The sequence below is a fragment of the Ahaetulla prasina genome, chromosome 1 (genome assembly GCF_028640845.1).
Source record: "Ahaetulla prasina isolate Xishuangbanna chromosome 1, ASM2864084v1, whole genome shotgun sequence".
Taxonomy (NCBI): Eukaryota; Metazoa; Chordata; class Lepidosauria; order Squamata; family Colubridae; genus Ahaetulla; species Ahaetulla prasina.
The window spans coordinates 325,444,209-325,463,938 of NC_080539.1; the positions used below are offsets into that span (position 1 = coordinate 325,444,209).

At 35.7% G+C, this 19,730-nt stretch overlaps 1 protein-coding gene across 2 annotated transcripts in view; it reads right to left on the reverse strand.

Annotated features, from left to right (window-relative positions):
* Positions 1 to 2,203: 2,203 nt before the first annotated feature.
* The window catches only part of SEL1L (SEL1L adaptor subunit of SYVN1 ubiquitin ligase), a 36,941-nt gene continuing 19,414 nt past the window's right edge, over positions 2,204 to 19,730 (reverse strand). Inside the window, exons 11-21 of one of the 2 annotated variants that reach the window (XM_058162468.1) lie at positions 19,573 to 19,629; positions 18,172 to 18,240; positions 16,176 to 16,253; positions 15,271 to 15,333; positions 12,783 to 12,870; positions 11,782 to 11,930; positions 10,880 to 11,045; positions 9,044 to 9,115; positions 8,439 to 8,611; positions 7,685 to 7,813; positions 2,204 to 6,240 (exon numbers count right to left, since the gene is read on the reverse strand). In XM_058162468.1, coding sequence (XP_058018451.1) covers positions 6,037 to 6,240; positions 7,685 to 7,813; positions 8,439 to 8,611; positions 9,044 to 9,115; positions 10,880 to 11,045; positions 11,782 to 11,930; positions 12,783 to 12,870; positions 15,271 to 15,333; positions 16,176 to 16,253; positions 18,172 to 18,240; positions 19,573 to 19,629 — 1,248 coding nt within the window. In that variant the 3' untranslated portion in view covers positions 2,204 to 6,036. Of the gene's footprint in view, positions 6,241 to 7,684; positions 7,814 to 8,438; positions 8,612 to 9,043; positions 9,119 to 10,879; positions 11,046 to 11,781; positions 11,931 to 12,782; positions 12,871 to 15,270; positions 15,334 to 16,175; positions 16,254 to 18,171; positions 18,241 to 19,572; positions 19,630 to 19,730 lie in introns of both variants that reach the window. The other variant, XM_058162467.1, reaches the window with a different exon arrangement.

The window sequence follows — 19,730 nt, forward strand, 5'->3', positions numbered from 1 at the left end:
TTTAGTATTGTTCCTCTAATATGAAGGGGCAGAACAATGATGAAGCCAGCAGGATTAATCTATGTCATTCAACCCCCCCCCAACTTCGATACACTTACTGAGATGGGCAGCCATATATATTGAATAAACGGATGAATAAAAAAATAATCATGGGTTGAAAATATCTATGATCTGTATAGCAATACTTTATAAGTAGTTAACATAAATTTGAATATCAGTCAGTCAGAATATAGGGAAGGCAGAGATATCAGTCTCTGTTCTTTCAGAAACTCAACTGTGCAACCCCAATACTTGGTTACTGTAAAATGCAAAAAACAAGTTATATATTTCTTTCCCTCCTGCTCTTTTGAGTCAACAGACTCTTTGACAATTTTTTTTCTCAGCCTTGACATTGAAGTGTACCTGTTCCATGTTTATATAATGATTCTGTCTGCCTAAAAACAGCTCAAATGAATCAATAATCTGGGTAGTTCATGCTTAAGGGTAGGAGGAGTCTGGATTTAAACAATTTCCCCTCAAATGTACAAGCTCATTCCTATTACTTTGGGAATGTTTTTTGTAGAATGAACAATTTGCGTGAACTTCAGTAGACAACCTTCAATAAAACAAACAAAAAGTAAAAGAAAGTTATAGAATTAAATTGTATTATTTCATTCTGATGAACATTAACTCATTTTATCATTTATCATTGTGTTTTTCCCCTCAGGCAAAAATTATGAACTTAATTCTTACATACATATAGCATAATCTAGGTAAGAAATATTCTACTCTATTTTATTGGAAGTTTAAGCTAATTCTTCTTTTAAAGTAAATGCAAAATATCCATACTCTATTGCAATTTCCTTTTAAAATATTACAGATCTCAGATCACTTTTAAAAATGCAATTCCAAAAATTACTAAATGTCATGAATATAAACTAACAATAAGTCAGACCAGGAAACAGAACAAAAATGAAGCTAAATAACTCACATCTAGTTTATTCTGTAAAGCAAAAATAAAGTGGAGATGCTAGAAAAGCTGAGCAATGCAAAATAAAGAGCTTTGTTACTCTTATTTCAATGACACATTTATTAAGGGTATATTCAGTTTAATAGTTAATATTGTCTATTTTGTAACACAAGCGCTGGAGTGTAATACTGTAATAGTAATTTCAATAGTTAATACTATTGAAATATTTTTTAAAAAATGTTTCAAAATAAATTGGAAGTAGATTGGGATGGTTGTTTTAGTGAACCTTTTAAGACTATTGACATACAGTGATCTAATTTCTATTTTTACCTCATGCAGTGATTGACTGGTGGTGCTGCTCATTGTGACAGGCACCTGACTTGAATTTGTCCCCAAAAATCAGGTTAGGGGCTTGTTTTAATGTCACAGCAGCACTGTCATGGTGATTTCCCTAAGCACTTTGAGTCTTTCATTATAGTATGCATTAGAGTGGTTGCTCTTACAACTATCTAACAGGAGATTAGAGGCCAACAGAAAATGGCTTGCCTGAAAGCATTGAGGTCTGGCCTTATTACATTATGGCTCGCTCATTTCAATCTGGTGTTACAAATCTGCATTGTTTCTCAAATCCTGCTGGCTTTTTTTTTTTTATGTAAACTCTTTTGAGTATAACAAAACTTTGCAGTAAAGTGATGTTTAAAATTATCAGGAAGGCTGTACTATAGAAAAATCCTTATGTTTTTTAGAGGGAATGAGAAGATTAGTATTGTACAAAGAATTTTGTTCCCATGGTGACTGCTAAACAGAGCGTACACCCCCAAGGGTTGTGAATGCCCAGACATATGCTGCCAGAAGGCAGTGGGTTGTTCTTTGCCCATTCTTATGCTGGAAACTGTTCTTATGGACGTAAACTGCTTTCTTTTGTCTAGGCTTATTAATGTATATTATGTATACTGCAGACAAGACAAAATATCACTAAAAATGATGCACATATAAGTACAATGCTCACTTATTCTTCCAACACATTCATTGGGTATGAAGTACATAAATACATAATTCATAGCAATTATCTTATGAACCATCACTGGCAGGCATACATGATCGTGTGTATATTTTAGAACTTAATGAGAAAATAAACAATGGATTACAAATCATTATTGAATTTGAAAGATGGGAATGTAAAGTTTAACAATATGAATCACTGTTTTATCAAAAATATCTTTAATAAAAGGCAACACAAGTTCTCTTACAGCATTCATTACAGGCCAATCACCAAAGTGGCATCTTTATTTAACAAGATATAATACAAAATGAATCTGTACATTTCTCTATTAACAGATTTTGTTTACAGCTATATTACACTTTTCCAGCCTTTATACTGCATCATCTTAAATACAAAAGAAAATTTACAAAACCCCTTATACACACTTAGCAACTTATCCTTTTGCCAATTTATGTCAATCCAAGTCAGACACACAGATTTATTTCCTCTCTGCAAATGCATTCATTCAAATCATACCACTTCTTTGAAAAAAATCAGTTTATTGTGCTCTGTTTAAAATATTAAAACACTGGAAGGGCCTGATACGTGGGGATCATTACAAATAGCAAGCAGAGTATTTTGGCCCAAGTCCAGCTTCAGACAGCCAGGACTTGCAGCATGTTTCTATCAATATTAATTTGCACTAAAGCCTTGTGTTCAGATGTACTGAGCTTTCCACTCATATCCACTGAATCATTTACACCAGGGATCTGTGGTGTGGAGGCACATGGTTTTACTATAATAGTGTTGCATGTGCAAGTGCTTGCACCTGCTTGAAACCTTACATTTAGCGATTGGATCTAACAGTGATGGCGACACCTTTAGTCAGAGTGCGGTACATTTGATTTCTTAAAATGCAGAAAAACTTGCTCTCAGGTTTCTTACCACTATTAAGGAACAAACTTATTAATACACTGGAATACATTCTCAAAGATCAATATTCATCCTCATGTACAGCCACATTACAGATTCTAGATTAAGATGTATTTATATTACAGAGGAGGAATGCAGACCCTAACAACCTCACCAATGTGGTAAAATGTTTGCCATAATTTCAAATACTCTTGACTAAATCCTCAAAAACAATTTGGTCTACACAGAATAAAATTTTCCATACATATGCATAGCATGTTAATGCAGCTAACAATCTGAACTATAATATTTAAACAGTATATAATTATATTCCCCAAAACATTCTTCTGATAATATTTTCCACATTTGGTAAAATAAAGATTTTTTTTTAAAAGAAAGGTTGGGTAAGAAAAATTACTAAATTTAAACAGAACTTTAATGCCTACAATAAACCAACTTTATGTTCTACTCCTACTTGGCCTGCTATAGCCATTTTGTTTTTATAGTAACAGCCTTTAAATTCCAGTAAGTTTAGAAGAATGCCTTTCAATTATAACAATTTGTGTTCAGAAATTTGATTCCTGTCAACTAGTCTATTTAGATTAAGTTTAATTCACTCTCCTTCAGAGAATTAGTGGGTTGCTTCCTAAACTCTACTGCATATTAAAATTTAAAAATTAAAGTTCTTCCCTAGTATCAACAGAACTAAAGTACTTCTATTCTGGTAGTGTTCATTTTAATTAAAAATAAATGATAAAAGTTCAATTTAGAATAGATCAGAATAATCAAAGATATAATTGTCTAGGCAGATAACCTAGAAAATCTACAAATTCTTAAATCCCTGAGTTAGCTTGATGTTTTTCAAAAGCACATACAACCTAAATCAATATTTTTATATAGATGAGGCAACACTAAAAACAGGAAGCATGAATATTGCTTATCCTGACTTTTGAAAGCAAAAAGTCAAAAGGGTGTAAAATGTTGCAATTTTGTATTTTCTTTCAAGTGCTAGATGCAGGATATTACATTAAGTGAAATTTAAGCATATAGAATCCATTGTTACATTCCTGTAATTAAGGAGCAGAAATAATAGCTCATCATAGTAATTAGAAGTAATGTCAAAGGGAAAAGTCATTGGAAATGTTTTAATCATTTTGAAAAATTACACTTATATTTCAGAAAAAAATAGTTTTAATATAATTTGGATTTTATGTTAATGTAAGTTTCTGGAGTTCATCACACAAGAGTCTGTACACAATACACACAAGGGCAGACCATTATTCAAACTAAAGACTTGGAACATTTTTCCATTTGCATCTTTTATTGGAGAAGAGGCAAGATTTCTCGAGGCAAGGGTTTTTTTTCTTCTGAAATAGCTGTTTTCTACAAATTATTTAAAAAAACTGCAGCCCAAATAACTGAACAGATTTTAATTACTGTTTCCTTTTTTTTTTTGACATTTTTTTTTCATTGCAAGAAAATGTTCATCTTATCCAATGTGTACAATTGGAAGGAAAGCTCTGTCTACACAACTATCTGCTTCAGTAATACTGCTGCTAAGACACATGCCTTGCTGTTAAAACAGCTTCCTGTAGATATAAGCAATCTTGTTAAAAATATCTTTGTATTTTAGATTCATACAAACTCAATTTCTCTCTTTCCACTTCCATTATAAGGGGACTTCTGTTGTTCCTGTCATGTATTCTAAACTTACACGAGGGAGCCTACTGCTATATACAGAAGTTGCATACTTCTTAAATGCACTTAATGAGGTTTAGTTTCCAGAGAACAGCATTTCATTATATTTCTTTCTAGAGTACTCAAGATTATATACTGATGCACTAGAACCATCTATGTTTACAAAAGTAGCACAAAGTATTTTTTAAAATTGGGCCTTCAGCCAAAATTTGTTGTCATTTTCCTAGTACTTAAAATCTTCATAAATTAATATTACAGCCAAAATAATAAGTTATTTTCATGACATTGCAAAGGAAATGTTGGGATTAGATTTTCTACAGCAACTCATATAACTCATCTCACTGTTTTGAAAATTTCCATGTTTCAATCTTAGCCATGCACTCTATTCCCATTTTGCAAAAGTTTAAAAATCACATGCATTCTACCTAAATCTGGCATAGTTGGTATAGCTCATAATTGCAAGGTTGTTATTTAAACAACACTGTTAGGATAGTCTACCATATGCATATTCACTGACTAGTTCTCCAAGAGGCATGTGAAGCATAACATCAGAGTGCATATTTTAAAGAGATATGTAAATAGTAGTTACATTAATAACACTTAATTGCACAATCTTCAACCCCAAATAAGTCTGATTCATAAGAATGTATTACGATGGACTGAAAAGCAAACCAATGATATCCAATAAAAAATACTTCAGAAAAAAACCACTGAAATAAAGAGGTTGATTAACACTGGTCGTTTTTTCAGCCCATTGCTTGGATAATCTTGACATACTTGTGAAACAATAAAAAAAAGGAAGACTAAACAAGCTGCCTTGTACACTTGGGAAAAGATATACCAGAAAGATTCTTGAATGTGCATAATTCAAGCAAGTCTGAATACTAAACAAAAAAGATTTCATCTTATTTAAATAGTCATTGCACAAGTGTAGTTCATATTTTAAACCTGACCTCTAGAAAGAGTAGCCCATGAATATATATCTGTTTATAACTGGTCATTCTAAGTTAAAGCATCCAGACCCTCATGGCTGATACCACTACAGAGGTTTATGTTGGTTTCAAAATAATTGGGAGAACCATAAAATAAAGTCCGGTTTATCACCATCACAAACATATTTTGAAAAGACTACAACCGTTTACTTAAAAAAGCACAAGGTCTGATGTTCTCATATTAAACCTCATAATGTATTTCTTTTTGAACAATCAAAGGACAGTTGAAAAGGGCACTGAATGAACTAAATATAGTAGGCATGAAGTAGCACACTTCTTTTTCATAAAATCTATTTTGTTATTCCATTGGCACTGAAATAACATTCCACTCCATCTCAAAAAAGATGCATATCCCTGAAAAAAGGCATAATTCTAAACTGCTTTCTCAATTCAATACTTTTTTGAATCTTGTGTGCATGTAACTATTTGATCTGTTGTCATAAGATCACAAAAAGAGTCCTAGCTAGAAATTCCAGTTCCCTTCATTGAACCTCCAGCTGCTACTATTGGGGTGGCTGCTGTTCTGGACCAGGTTCTTGAGGAGGTACCGCTGGCCGTGGCCCTGCAGGCCTTGGGACTCCTTGATGCTGCCTCTGCCTGTAAGCTATTACTGTGCCCAAAAGTAAAGCAATGATGGTCATGAGGTAAAGGTCCCACTCAGGACCTAAGAGTTGGTCCATGTCCAGGTGTGAGAATATCTCCTTGACCTAAATAGAAACATGGGGGGGGGGGGGAAGAGACACAATTAATTCTCATACTGTAACTCCAATGGGTATGAAATTCCTCATAGATTCAGCATCTTTCTAAATTACAAGAGTACTATGTTTGATCAGTCCTGGTATATTCGATGTAGGAAAATATTTAGTTTCAAATTCAGAACAAATCTAATAAATGAGTTCAGATCAGTCACAGTTAGGTGCAACTGATGCCCAGAATCCTTTGATTGTTCCAGATCTGGGATGAAACAACATCTGAAGGAGGTGAGGCTTGTGCATATGGCTTTCTCTTTTCTCTACAGACCAGCTGCCAGAACAGTATAGGCCTAGTGTTCTCAGTGTCTTGCCAACTTTCCCTTCAACTGCCACCATGGCTGATGGACAGCCTGCATATATGTTCCTTTCCTGACAGCCTTAGCACTAAGGAGGAAGTTTCCACTATAGCCTATCTCATTTGCTTTTCTGCTTGTCATCCCCTTCCTCTCTTCCACGTATTTATGTGCCTGTCTGCCTATTCTTCATGCTGATGTCTCTGTTGATAAAAATGGGCTCCTACAATGGTATATTACATTGTATTTAATGTAATAAATTTAATTTCGCTCCCACTCTCTGGCTGTCAGTATCCTTGGCTTTTTCCCCATTTCACCCAAGCCACTCGTGCCTAAAACAAATAACACACTTGTTTCCTTCTGTGGACAGGCTAAAATATCCCATGCTATTTTGCTAAATATTAATTGCTGAGGTCTTAATAGCATGAGGGAATTTCTATTTTCATGCTCACAGACTTCCTAAATGTTTTCTAGCAGTATACTGGACTAGATGAAATTTTATACTGTGTTTTGATGGTAGGAAAAGTCCCGGCTGAGAACAACTTCCGTCTCAAGTTATAGTTCTTTCAGTGGACCTAATATGGAGCCCAAATTAGAGTGAGTATGTTCTGAGGCTAGACAGTTTTTGAAATACTTGGAATAACATGTTTGGATTATCAGAAAAGTTCCTCACAAGGATATTAGAACCAGTTTTGTGCAGTACAAGTAGTCCTTGATTAAGGACCATTTGTTCAACGACTATTCGAAGACAGCACAGTGCTGAACAAGTGGTACTTACAACTGGTCCTTGACGCTCTGGCTAAACTGAACTGAACTGAGCTGAACTGAAATCAAAAGCATTATATATGACCAAGAAATATAGAGATTTTACACCATTACCATAGAAATGGAAATAAAATTCAAAATATTTTCTCAGCTAAATCCTAGAAACAGTTCTATGTTAAAAACCATTTTTATTTTAGGTAGGTAGGTAGGTAGGTAGGTATTATATATATATATATCTCACACTCATAAACCCATCAAAACTAATCACATGAAAGAAAAGCTATCACCACTACATACTGTAGATTACCTTAAATAACACCATTTTCTTCCTCATTACTTACATTGGTTTCTCGTACATACTGGAAGGCATAAACAATTCCTAACTTGCAAAGTGCAAGGAAGACAGGAACCTGAGCATCAGGACTAGCATCAGCTGCCATATCATAGAAGCGTTTTGCAAGGTGAATGTCCTACAACATATACAATACACGAAATTTGCAAAATCAGAGCTAACCAAATCGTATGAATATTGTACAGGGAATCTCTTTTCTTCCTTTCGAGTATGTATCTTACAAGAATTACTTACATGTGTTAATGGAATAAAATTTAATGTTGTTATTTAATAATGCTTATGACAGAATAGTAAAAAGTTAACAAGAACTTTTGAAACTATGCTTCTAAAAAGCTATATCTTGTGCTTTTGACTGTCACTACCATTTTGCATCACACTAAAACAATTTTATCAATCCAAATAATCTCTACTCAGAGAATAATATAATTTGATTATTTTGGTCAAATGTCTGAAATGATTACTTACAGAATCTTCTGAAGCTAGGTTGAAAGCCACATGTTTATTTCTGGCTTACAGTATACCAGGGGATGTCAATCTCGTGGCCCATGGGCCAGATTTATCACATGCTGACCACCCCCACTTTAACGAAGGGGAAAATTGTTGTGACACGTCACGTGACGATGTGATGCTGTGAGTTTACACCCCTGCAGTGTACTTGTTTAAAAGCAGATGATGCTGACAGTCTTTTGAAACATATATTTGTGTTACTGCAAAACTATGGGAATAACTATGCACTTGCTTACCTGCTTAATCCCAAGTCCTTTTTCATGCATGTATCCTAAGTTGAACATGGCTTGGGCACTGTGCTGTTGCTCTGTTGCCAGGCGGTAATGAATAAATGCAGTTTCATAATCAATTTCTGTGCCAAAGCCGTAGAAATGATAATCGCCAAGTTTTAGTCTAGCAACAGTGTAACCTATGAAGAACATAAAGTCTATGAAAGTAGCACTGCTTAGCTTTTTTTCATTCCTTTCATTCCTTTCAAGATGTTCTAATTAATGTGGAGAAAACAGTCTTGCACTGAAGACAGAATTTGTATCTGTCTCCAATCCTGTTATTTAGAATCTGATTTCTAGATTGAATTAGTTCAAAAATGATGTTTTCACTTCGAATTGACTATGGCAACTAGTACAAGCATGTGAATGCAGAAGCAGCCCAATACTCCAAATCTATCAAATATATTTAGATTCAGTTTTCTATTAAAATGTGTGGCACATTACTATCAAGATCTGCTTTCAGCTGTTAAACAAGTACTGCTACAACTCTATAGTATGATCAAAATCATCCACAACAGCTCAGTTCTTGAGGCTACTGCTAGGAAACTGGACTAAATTCTGAAATGACTGACCTTGTGAGGCTGCTCTGTTCCAGTGTAATAAGGCTCTGGGATAGGTTTCATTCTCTTCTATTATGCTGGCTTCTTCTGTAGTGTGAGGAAAAAAGGGTGAGACAGCAAAGGTCCAAGTCATTTCTTTCCCTGTCATGTATTAATTATGTAACCCATTTTCCCAATGAACATCACAAAAATAGAGATGAACTGAACTTGAACCTGAATTATCTGAACAAGAATCAATACCCTTGTTAATCAGTTGAGGGATTGTGGTGATTACTGAATTCCGCAAGTTAAAACCCAGTGAAGTCAGAGCTTACTAGTTGTCTCAGATGTCTGGACAGAGCATTTGTCCTCATTCTATTTTATTATGACAAAAGGCTAAAAAGATAACATGAAAATAATAGGCCCAAGGTTCATAATTTGTTTGGATGGAGCGAACAAAGACTTCCAGAAGTTGTTGCATATTTTTTTAAAAAAAATGTGGAAGGGGAAATTTTTGAATACGTGACTGAAGAGTTATCTTGGTAAGGTTATATAATTCTAATTAAGTAGTAAAGAAAATAAATGAAATCCAATTTTGTTTCTGACTTCGTCGTGAGGTCTTGACTGACATTTAATGTACAATGTACATTAAATGTACATACAATGTTGAAAGTAAAATGTTACTTTCAAGCTTGGTAAAATGTTGTGCATCCTGAATTTTAGGCAGACATATTGTCAAATGTAATCAAAAACCAACTGCAATCCAGAAAATAATGTTTGGGGCACATTTGAAATACACACTGGATTTAAGAAAGAATATCCCTCTTTTCTACTCTATCTATTGAAGAAATGCAGAAATGCTTGGAGTCTTATATGAGCTGTTTGGGCCCTTGTTGTCTGAGTTTAATTTATATTAGCACTGCCTTCCTCATATAAGTCATGCAAACACTTCATATCTCCACTGAAGTCATATATTTAGGTTATGAGATTAACTTTCATAAATTGAATGGGATAGAAAGAATTTAGAAGCTGATGCAATATTAGATAATTGGCTAAACAGTCAATTTTTTGCAAATATAGTTATCTAGGCTACTTCAATTTGACATAAAAGTTTACAGTACTAAATTTCAGCACTGCTAATAACTATCTGCAAATATAACTATTAGTTTTTGCTGCACGTAGGATGGTAGATACTGATAAACAAAGAACAGAGGAGATGAATTCCAAAATATATGTTTGTTGATACCTTAATGTGTTTTGGATGAAATCTATTATTAACGGAATAAGCAGAAAATTTACATTGTCTGAATCAGTTCAGCAGAGTTTGTTGTCTGTTGGCAATGCTATACACTATCTGTTTATGTATTTTCGATCATCAAATTATTCAACACTATGAAGAAGTATTAGTAACTAATTCTTGGGCTAGTTAAAAGTCTACAAATTCATATTATTCAATATTATTAAAATAGGATATATAATTAGTAATTGATGTATTGACATACACACACACACACACAAATAATTTAAAAAGGAAATAAGATGAATGCTTTCATTTTGAAATAGCATTTAAATAGAATTTTTCACACGAGTCTAAGGTTGCTAATTGAGCAATCGGGGGTGGGGGGGAGGAAACATTTCACTAAACTCTGTTATAGTTCTAGAATACTAATTTCAGGATGGTATTGAATTTTTAATTTTTTTCATGGGATTACCACTGTGGATTTATGCTTCATTCATAATTCATATGAATATTACATTGATATACCACATACATTTGTGCATAGGCAAAAACAAAAGTAAGAATTGGATGCTAAAAATTACCACTGAATTGTACTAGACTAGCAACACAAGGTACTATTTAATCCTTACTTTGATCAAGAATGAAAGCAGCATTGCTTTGTGCAACCTCATAGCCTTGTTCTGCCAAAAGGAGATACTGAACAACTGCAGAATTCGTATTGCCATCTTTATAGCTGTTGTAAGCAGTCATGAGTCTCTCAGACCAACGGCCCCTTTCACACACATTCTTGAACAGCTACAGGGGGGGAAAAAAGGTAACTTTAATTTCTTTAGTGGCTATTTGGAAATATATTGTAGTTGTAGAAATAATTATCTTGTTCATAGATTCTACACCAACATTCAACAGTGGTGCAAGAATGAGTAAGAGCAATCAAGCATTAGGTAAAAAGATTATTAAACCTGTTTAAGAACTCACTGAACAGCACAAATTCCCAACAAATCCTATTTTAAAGTTTCTAGATTACATTAATTGTTACAGCATTGAACTTTTTCAAACAAGTTCCACAAGTTCATTTTTGAGAAGCCACCAAAGGTCCAGAGCTTGGTGCATACAGGGAAGAAGAGTGAATAGATTTTATCAGTAGATGCTGCTTTTTTAGCAAGCTAATTCTGTTGTTTGAATTTTTCTTAGAATTCATCTTACTTTATGTGAAACTTTAAAGAACTTGGAATAGCTCATGTTTATAAGCTGGCTGAAATTTAAACCTTTTGTTATCCAAATAGATGACTTCACACTTTAAACAGCAAACTGTATTCTTCATAAAAAGTCAAGCCCTGCATTTCATTTGAATATATTCCAGTTAAAGTATTTCCATAGTAATACTAAATTATTTGAAACAGCTCATTGCCACTGTACATATTATGTGTCCCTAAAGATGACCCACCTTAACACAGCATTCAGAATATCATTAAAACAAGTGCAACATTGTCTGCTGATTGTCCCTGCATTTAGGAAAACAACCGATTCTTACCTCAACAGCAGTATGACAGGACCGCATGACTCCAGTGCCGGTAGCATGCATCTGTGCTAAATTGTAGAAGGCCAGAATGTGGCCCCCTTGAGAAGCCAGGTTAAAATATTTATAGGCTTGCTTATAGTCTTTTTTGACTCCAATGCCATCTACAAAAGAAAAGAACCAGCAGGAATAACTGAATTGATGTCCTTTGATCTGTACATTCTCTAAATTTGATTAATGTTGCTATTTCACTTAGTTTACGGTAATAAGAATCACCAGTCCAGTCTGAATTGTGAAATTAAAATATATAATACTAAATGAATTTATGAATCATTCAGTTTCCTATAATTTAGATTAATAAGTTTAATGCAAATTTGAAATCTTATTTTCTGCTTAATACATTATATTTGGTGTCCTAACATACAGCCCAACTTAAAAGAGCTCAGCTTCCTGATCCACTTCCTGGATCAATATAGCAGGAAAGCAAGACTTTAGGTCACCAAATAAAAGAACATGTCAATTTTAGTCTATGAAAATATGAATTGTGGCTTCCATTTGCTTTATAATAAATTTCCCATGTTATTTATGAAACGAGTTTTATTCTTAATATCTTTATTAACTTCATAATCTGTCCAAAGAGTTTCATTTATTAGGCAGTTCAGAAATAAAATAATATATAATAACCCCCAACTAGCCATACACTATTATATTTATTTTTCCAGCTATGAAACAGTGATACACTCTGGTCTGTTATTTAACATTATTTAAGGATACATGTTAAAAGATAAATAATACGCAGGCAAAAGAAACTGATTCAACGACATTTTTTAAAATGACATGCTTTAAAGGTTAATAATCTAATTTTTGACCTATTTTTATGAGGTGAAAATTGTGCTTCATTTTTAAAAAAGAAAACCAAAGTCTCAATTATTCAATTACTTCCAACATATACCTATAAGAAAAGGACATATCCAGTTCCAAAATGTAAATTTTGAGTATCAGAAAAAGTCTCTTACTATAGTACATGGAGCCCAGCTGAAGCTGTCCATCTACCCATCCTTGCTCAGCTGCCTTCTGGAAGTATTTCAGGGCCAGCTCATAGTTCTAAAGGGGGACACAGATGATGGAGGATCAGTCAGGATTCTACACTAAAAATCTTCATTGCAGTCTTAAATCTCTTTTATGCTTTAATGTGAATATATATATTGCTTTTAAGTGATAATGAGTAAAATATGAATCATACTGTGCATTCCGTAGCTTCCTTTTTCTTACACTTTCATTTATTTATTTATTTATTTTATTAAATTTTTATACCGCCCTTCTCCTGAAGGACTCAGGGCGGTGTACAGCCAAGATAAAACACGAAATATATACAAATTAAAACATTTAAAACCTAGCAAATTACAAAAAGGCTGATAATTAAAATTTACTTTTAAAATTTTAGAAATATTAATAAAACCCCGAATTAAAATTTAACACTATTATGCCAGTCCCGCTTGAATAAATAGATGTGTTCTTAGCTCACGACGGAAGGTCCGAAGATCAGGCATTTGACGTAAGCCAGGGGGAAGTTCGTTCCACAGCATCGGTGCCCCCACAGAGAAGGCCCTACTCCTGGCGGCCGGCAGCCGACACTGTTTGGTGGACGGCACCCTGAGGAGACCCTCTCTGTGAGAGCGTACGGGTCGGTGGGAGGCATAAGGTAACAGCAGGCGGTCTGGTAAGTACCCGGGTCCTAAGCCATGGAGCGCTTTAAAGGTGGTAACCAAAATCTTGAAGCGCACCCGAAAAACCACAGGAAGCCAGTGCAGGCTACGGAGTAGTGGTGTTACGTGGGAGCCACGAGCGGCTCCCGTTACCACTCGCGCAGCCGCATTCTGAACTAACTGTAGCCTCCGGGTGCACCTCAAGGGCAGCCCCATGTAGAGAGCATTGCAGTAATCCAACCTAGATGTAACCAGAGCGTGAGTGACCGTGCATAAGGCATCCCGGTCAAGGAAGGGATGCCAACTGGCGGACCAAGCGAACTTGGTAAAAGGCCCTCCTGGAGACGGCCGCCAGATGTTCATCAAAGGACAGCCGTCCATCCAGGAGGACGCCCAAGTTGTGAACCACCTCCTTTGGGGCCACTAACTCGCCCCCAACAGTCAGCCGCGGATGCAGCTGACTGTACTGGGGTGCCAGCATCCACAGCCTGTCGTGTCCCACTCCTCCGCTGACGGCCGGGTCAGGGAAATCCGAATCAGGCTTGCCTCTGCAGCTCTGCCCAAAGTCCTAGCAAAGTCCTCAGAGCAGGCAGGAAACCAGTAAGTGACTTCAGCAAGATAAGTTCGACTTTTGCCTGACTCAGAGACTGCCAGAAAGCAGATCCTTTATATAGGCCATGGGTGTGGCTCCATGACTCAGCACTCATTAAGGCCTGCCCCTCCCTTCCTTCTGTTGCCTCCGCCTATCCAGCCTTCTGATGCGAGGTCACCAATCAGCAGCTGTTGGGAATAAACCCTCCTCAGGCTCACATGCTGTGGAGGAGGGGGAGGGGTCTAGCTGCTCCGTTTGCCTGGGCATGGAGTCAGGGCTGGGGCCGGGAGATGCTCCTTCTTCTGCAGTTTGTGTGGGCATGGAGCCAGGACTTGGGCCGGGAGGCATACATTCCTCAGTGTTCGGGAGCAGGTAAGAAGGCCCCGGCTGCTCTGAGGGCGGGCAAGACACAACACAGCCACTCCGTCTTGGAGGGATTGAGCTTGAGTCTGTTTCTTCCCATCCAGACCCGTACAGCTTCCAGGCACCGGGACAGCACTTCGACCGCTTCGTTGGGGTGGTCCGGGGTGGAAAGGTACAGCTGGGTATCATCAGCGTACAGGTGATAACTCACCCCGAAACCACTGATGACCTCACCCAGTGGCTTCATATAGATGTTGAACAGGGTAGGCGAGAGAATCGACCCGAGGCACCCCACAAGTGAGGCACCTCGAGGACGACCTCTGCCCCCCCGTCAACACCGTCTGCGACCGGTCAGAGAGATAGGAGGAGAACCACCGATAAACGGTGCCCCCCACTCCCAATCCCTCCAACCGGCGCAGCAGGATACCATGGTCGATAGTATCAAAAGCCGCTGAGAGGTCTAATAGGACCAAGGCAGAGGAGCAACCCCTGTCCCTGGCCCTCCAGAGGTCATCCACCAACGCGACCAAAGCCGTCTCCGTGCTATAACCGGGTCGGAAGCCTATGTTGTTCATTCTGCCAACTCTGCCACCCTCAAACATCCAAAATGATCTTGGATGCATTTCTTCTCTGCTACCTCTTATAGTTGGAATTGTTTACCTGAATATTTCCACCACGTAAAAGTATATTTTTTCTGATTTCCATTTCAAATGGTACTTTCCTTTTTATCCATGTAAGTGCAATACAAAGGGCTATATAAAAACAATACAATTCTAATATTCTAAAAGAAACCTCCTCTTTTTAAAATAGAGTTGTTACTGCCATTTTCCTAAGCAAACTTACCACTGGAACACCTCTTCCATATAAATAAGCCATTCCCAGACCACTCTGTCCTACTGGATTGCCCTGAAATACAAGACTGTGATTAAAATCTAACTCAAAACTAGTAACTTGTAAAGAGATAGGATAAGAAATATTCCAATCCTGAAAGAAGTTTTAAAGTTCAAAACAAAACTGTCATGTTTCCTAAGTTTTATTTTCATGTGTATTTGTTAGATTGGCAACTCCTCCCCCAGGCATTGCAGTGGGAAATTTAAAACTGTTTCAAAAACTGGTCCAAGCTCCCTGAGGTTGGATTCATGAAATGTTTTGAGTTTTGTTCCTATAAAACATAAAATATGTAAGATACTGAATCAATGGGGCAGTTTTGCCCTGAGCTGAAGACAAACATTTTCTATTTTGTTCATTTCACTACTAAATTGTCATAATGCCCAGTCTTAGCCTATCCTTATACCAAATGTGCAATATTACAACTCTAATTAAAATAGTATGTCAGGACAAATTGGACATAAGGCCTTGAAGAAAATAATCAGACTTCACATATGAATTATATTGTGTGGGAAAAATGACATACATCACGAAGTAGTCACTCATATATGTCTTACAAATCTGAGTAATCATCATGGGAAGACAACAGGAGAAACCACTTAACTGGTTTAGTAATTAATGTGGAAGGTAATAAATGGAGAATACTGAACATTTGTGATTTTTGAAAAATGCACTTTACATCTGGATTTTCTGAATACATCAGAAACAATAATTTTCCTCAAAAAGTACATATGTATTTGTTGTGTGTAGAACACTTAGTTTCCGAATGATTGGCTTCCAGTGATACGGCTGTACCGTATATATATATATATATATATATATATATATGAGTTCTTGTAACCAAGATTTCAGCAACCTACCATGTCAGCAGCTTTCTTAAAGTACTGTAGGGCTGTTTCATTGCTTTGAGGTACAATATCACTTCCTTCTGAATACATCTATAAAAACAAAATATAATTGAAAGTTATTAAGAGTCTGATTTTAGAAAAAAAATATTTACTCTTTGGCATAAGATCTGGCCCACTTAATGCACAACTTCTCTATACTGAGATTAATGAAAACCATAATAATTTCATTTAAAAGTTGTTCAAATGTAAAGCAATTTTGTAAAATTGTTTTAGTTGATCAATGTATGTATCATAACAGGATCTTAGAAGAAATATCTTAGGAAATATCCTTTCTGCCAAGGTTCCTTTTGGCTTGATCTAATGGAGACATCCAATAATGGACTAATATTCCCTTCTCATTCTGGAAGCAAGATCTGCATGATCCAGATTTGCCTCTAGGATTGGTTTTCCTTGTGTAACAACTTCTATTTTGTGACAGAGGAAAAAAACAAGTGTAGCTTGAAGGGTCCATTAAAAAAGAAAGGGAAGGAAGAAAAATCTTTCAACCCATGCTTTACAAACTACAGTGCAGAAGAAACAGCATCTCTGTATCTATGGACACTTTCCTGCAGTTCTTAAAGGTCAGCCGGCCATTGATATTTTAAGCTGCAATTCTGAATATGTTTCATCAAACGAATAGAATTCTACAATAAATTTGCAATATTCCTCTCTCAATTTAGTACAAGAAAGTATCCAATAATAAGATGTATCTCAACTCTTGGGAAGTGGCTGAAAATACTACGGAGGAAAGTATTTATGTCAGATTTTCTCCAGGAAAATTGTCTAATTACAATTAGACAAAGTGTGACTTTTTGGATAGACCAGTAAAATCTGAAGATACGTTAAAAACCTTCAAAGAGTGAAGGTTTCTACCAGAATCATAAAATTAACTCCTATGGCTAAATTAGTAGTCTTTTTCTAAATAAAGTAATCCTCTCAATCCTCTTTTAGTCTAAAAGAAATTATGAATAAAATTAAGTGTATCAGAGTCATGAAAGGAAAGTAAGTTTAGCAGACACAGGACTCCCCACCCCAGTGGTGGTTGTTTGAGAAGTTAGTCTTGTTCTCTTTGAGACATACCCATCTAGTGGTCTGAACACCTTAATTGGTTTAGATAACCTCACTAATCCTGAAAAGCTCAGTAGAAGCAGAGCTAATTGATATTTAGAAAGAAGACTATGAGGGAAACATAAGGCTGCAGACCATTCATAGAATCATTGAAAAGAAATCCCTGAACGACTTGTGAACTATTTCTGTATTGTTGTCAAGAAAACTATTTGAAGGTGACTATGAAGCCAGTACAAGTTGCACTTGACATGAAAAGCTTACTTTTCATGGTTTGTGTTTCTAAAAGGAATTACGGTCAGAAGCAATAACAAAATTGATATCTCCATCCCAAACCTAGATTGGGATGGAGGGCCTAGATTAGGCAGGAAAATTGTGAAAAGTTAAGAGGTATAAGGCTGGTTCCTCCATTTCATACTCTCATTACATAAATGGGGAATTTATGCATACATAAAACAGTGAATGTGGGTTAAGTACAGAACCCTACTGCATAGATTTGTCCATTATATCTGGTTTTGTCCATTATATCTGAAGTTTGAGAAACTTAAGTGTAGAGTTTAGTGTGATTTACTTTTGTAGAGGAATCTTGATATCTCCTGAATTTATGTGGCACAGTCAGGGCAGATAGGATTTATAATTTGTAATTCTTTTAGTTTGGTTTATTTGGACTTTGTATGTTTATGGCATCTAAAGCTATTCCTTAGACTGGGCTAGGAAGGTTTGGGCCTTCTTCATTCTCTGTTGAAGTTGTAATGTCAGATACTGCTTTTCAGAAGAACATTTAAATAGACAATCTGACTGACATTTAGCTATCTCTTATTTTCTACAGCAATAAATCCTCTGACTGTAGTAGTAATCAAAAGGTAACTTCCAAATACACAGCTCAAAGACAATTGTGCCTTACCTTCCCCAAAAATGCCATTGCATGTGAGTTGCCAGCATTAGCTGCTTGGTTGAAGTATTCAAAAGCTCTCTGGAGAAGAAAAAGAGTAGAAATATAAATATGTGACCATTTTTAATGTAACATCTGACATTCATTCAAGCTTGTTTAATAATCTGCATTATGAATATGAACAATAGATATACCAGTTTTATATAACTGAATATAGTAAAACATGCAAATTCAACAATTGTTTCATTTTCTGCATGCTAGGGCAGTACCATTTGTTTGATAGCCTAACCATACCCTTGTTTATTTGAAAGCAAGTCCACTGTGATAAATAGTGCTTAATTCCAAGTAGGCATAGCTTCAATGCACATTTTTTGATCCATCAAAACCATGACTTGAGAACTTTAGAAATCTTCTTTTTAATTAGCTGAAGGGTATAAATACTTATTATGACTAGTACACCTTTTTACATCGTGATTTTATGAACCCTTGGTGTCAGTTTAGCAGAGCAGGTGGCCTGGTCCACACAAGAGAATGAAGGATGTGGAGGAACAAGAAGGTGCTATTCTATTTCAGAGGTATTATTTTTAAATGTTCTTCAATATAAGCAATTCCTATTGGTAAACTAGCACTGCAAGGGGAATGAAAGCTGGCAAGAAGTTATTTGCTTTATTACTAGCTATAGTAAGTTTATAGTATATAAATTTAATAGAACTGTTATGTTAAACAATATATTTAAAGTTATCATCTTAGAACTGTATTATATTTTAAAAATACCTTGGTTTATTTTAGTTGCATTACTGCCATTTTGATAGCATCATTCCAGTAATATTTGTCAAATTGACAACTTTAAGACATATAATTTTCCACTTCCAGAATTCTGGGATTTAAGGTGCATGTATCGTAAAGTTCCAAGGTTGAGAAACACTTTTTTACTTAATGTATAATTTATTATTAAATATCTCACCATAGGCATAGTCTACACTTCCTTATTTAATATCAAAATTGAATTAAGCAATTTTCTTCTGTTACATGAATTGGTCATCTTGAATTCCTAGCAGCATTATTAATATCTGCAGCTTATTCAAGCAAGTGAACAGCATCTTTTACCTTTCTACATAACCTGTTCAACATACGTCCATGCAGAATAAGTTACAACAAGCAAAGATGGGATGTATTTGTGAGCTGCATTTGTGAGACAAATGTCACATTATGAATTACATAATACAAGACATTTGTAACTAACTGGAATTTGGCTCCTTGTGCATTGGTTACCCTAAACACTGAAATACCTCCTAGACTCTAGAGCTCTACCGTTATGCTAAGAAGACAGCTATTGCAATAAATAGCTTCTCAATTCCAGTTTCATTTTACAAGTTAAATGTACCAACATCTTATGTATTGCCCTACAGATACCTGATGATTTTGCTCTACTCCTCTTCCTCCATGAAGGTGCAATTGTCCAAGCCCTACCTGCAATAGTAATTGAAACATGTTATTCAATTTCCTATCAAGAAAGTGTACCCTGAAGAAAAAGAGTATTAGAACGCACACAATAAAAGGACAACGTCCAA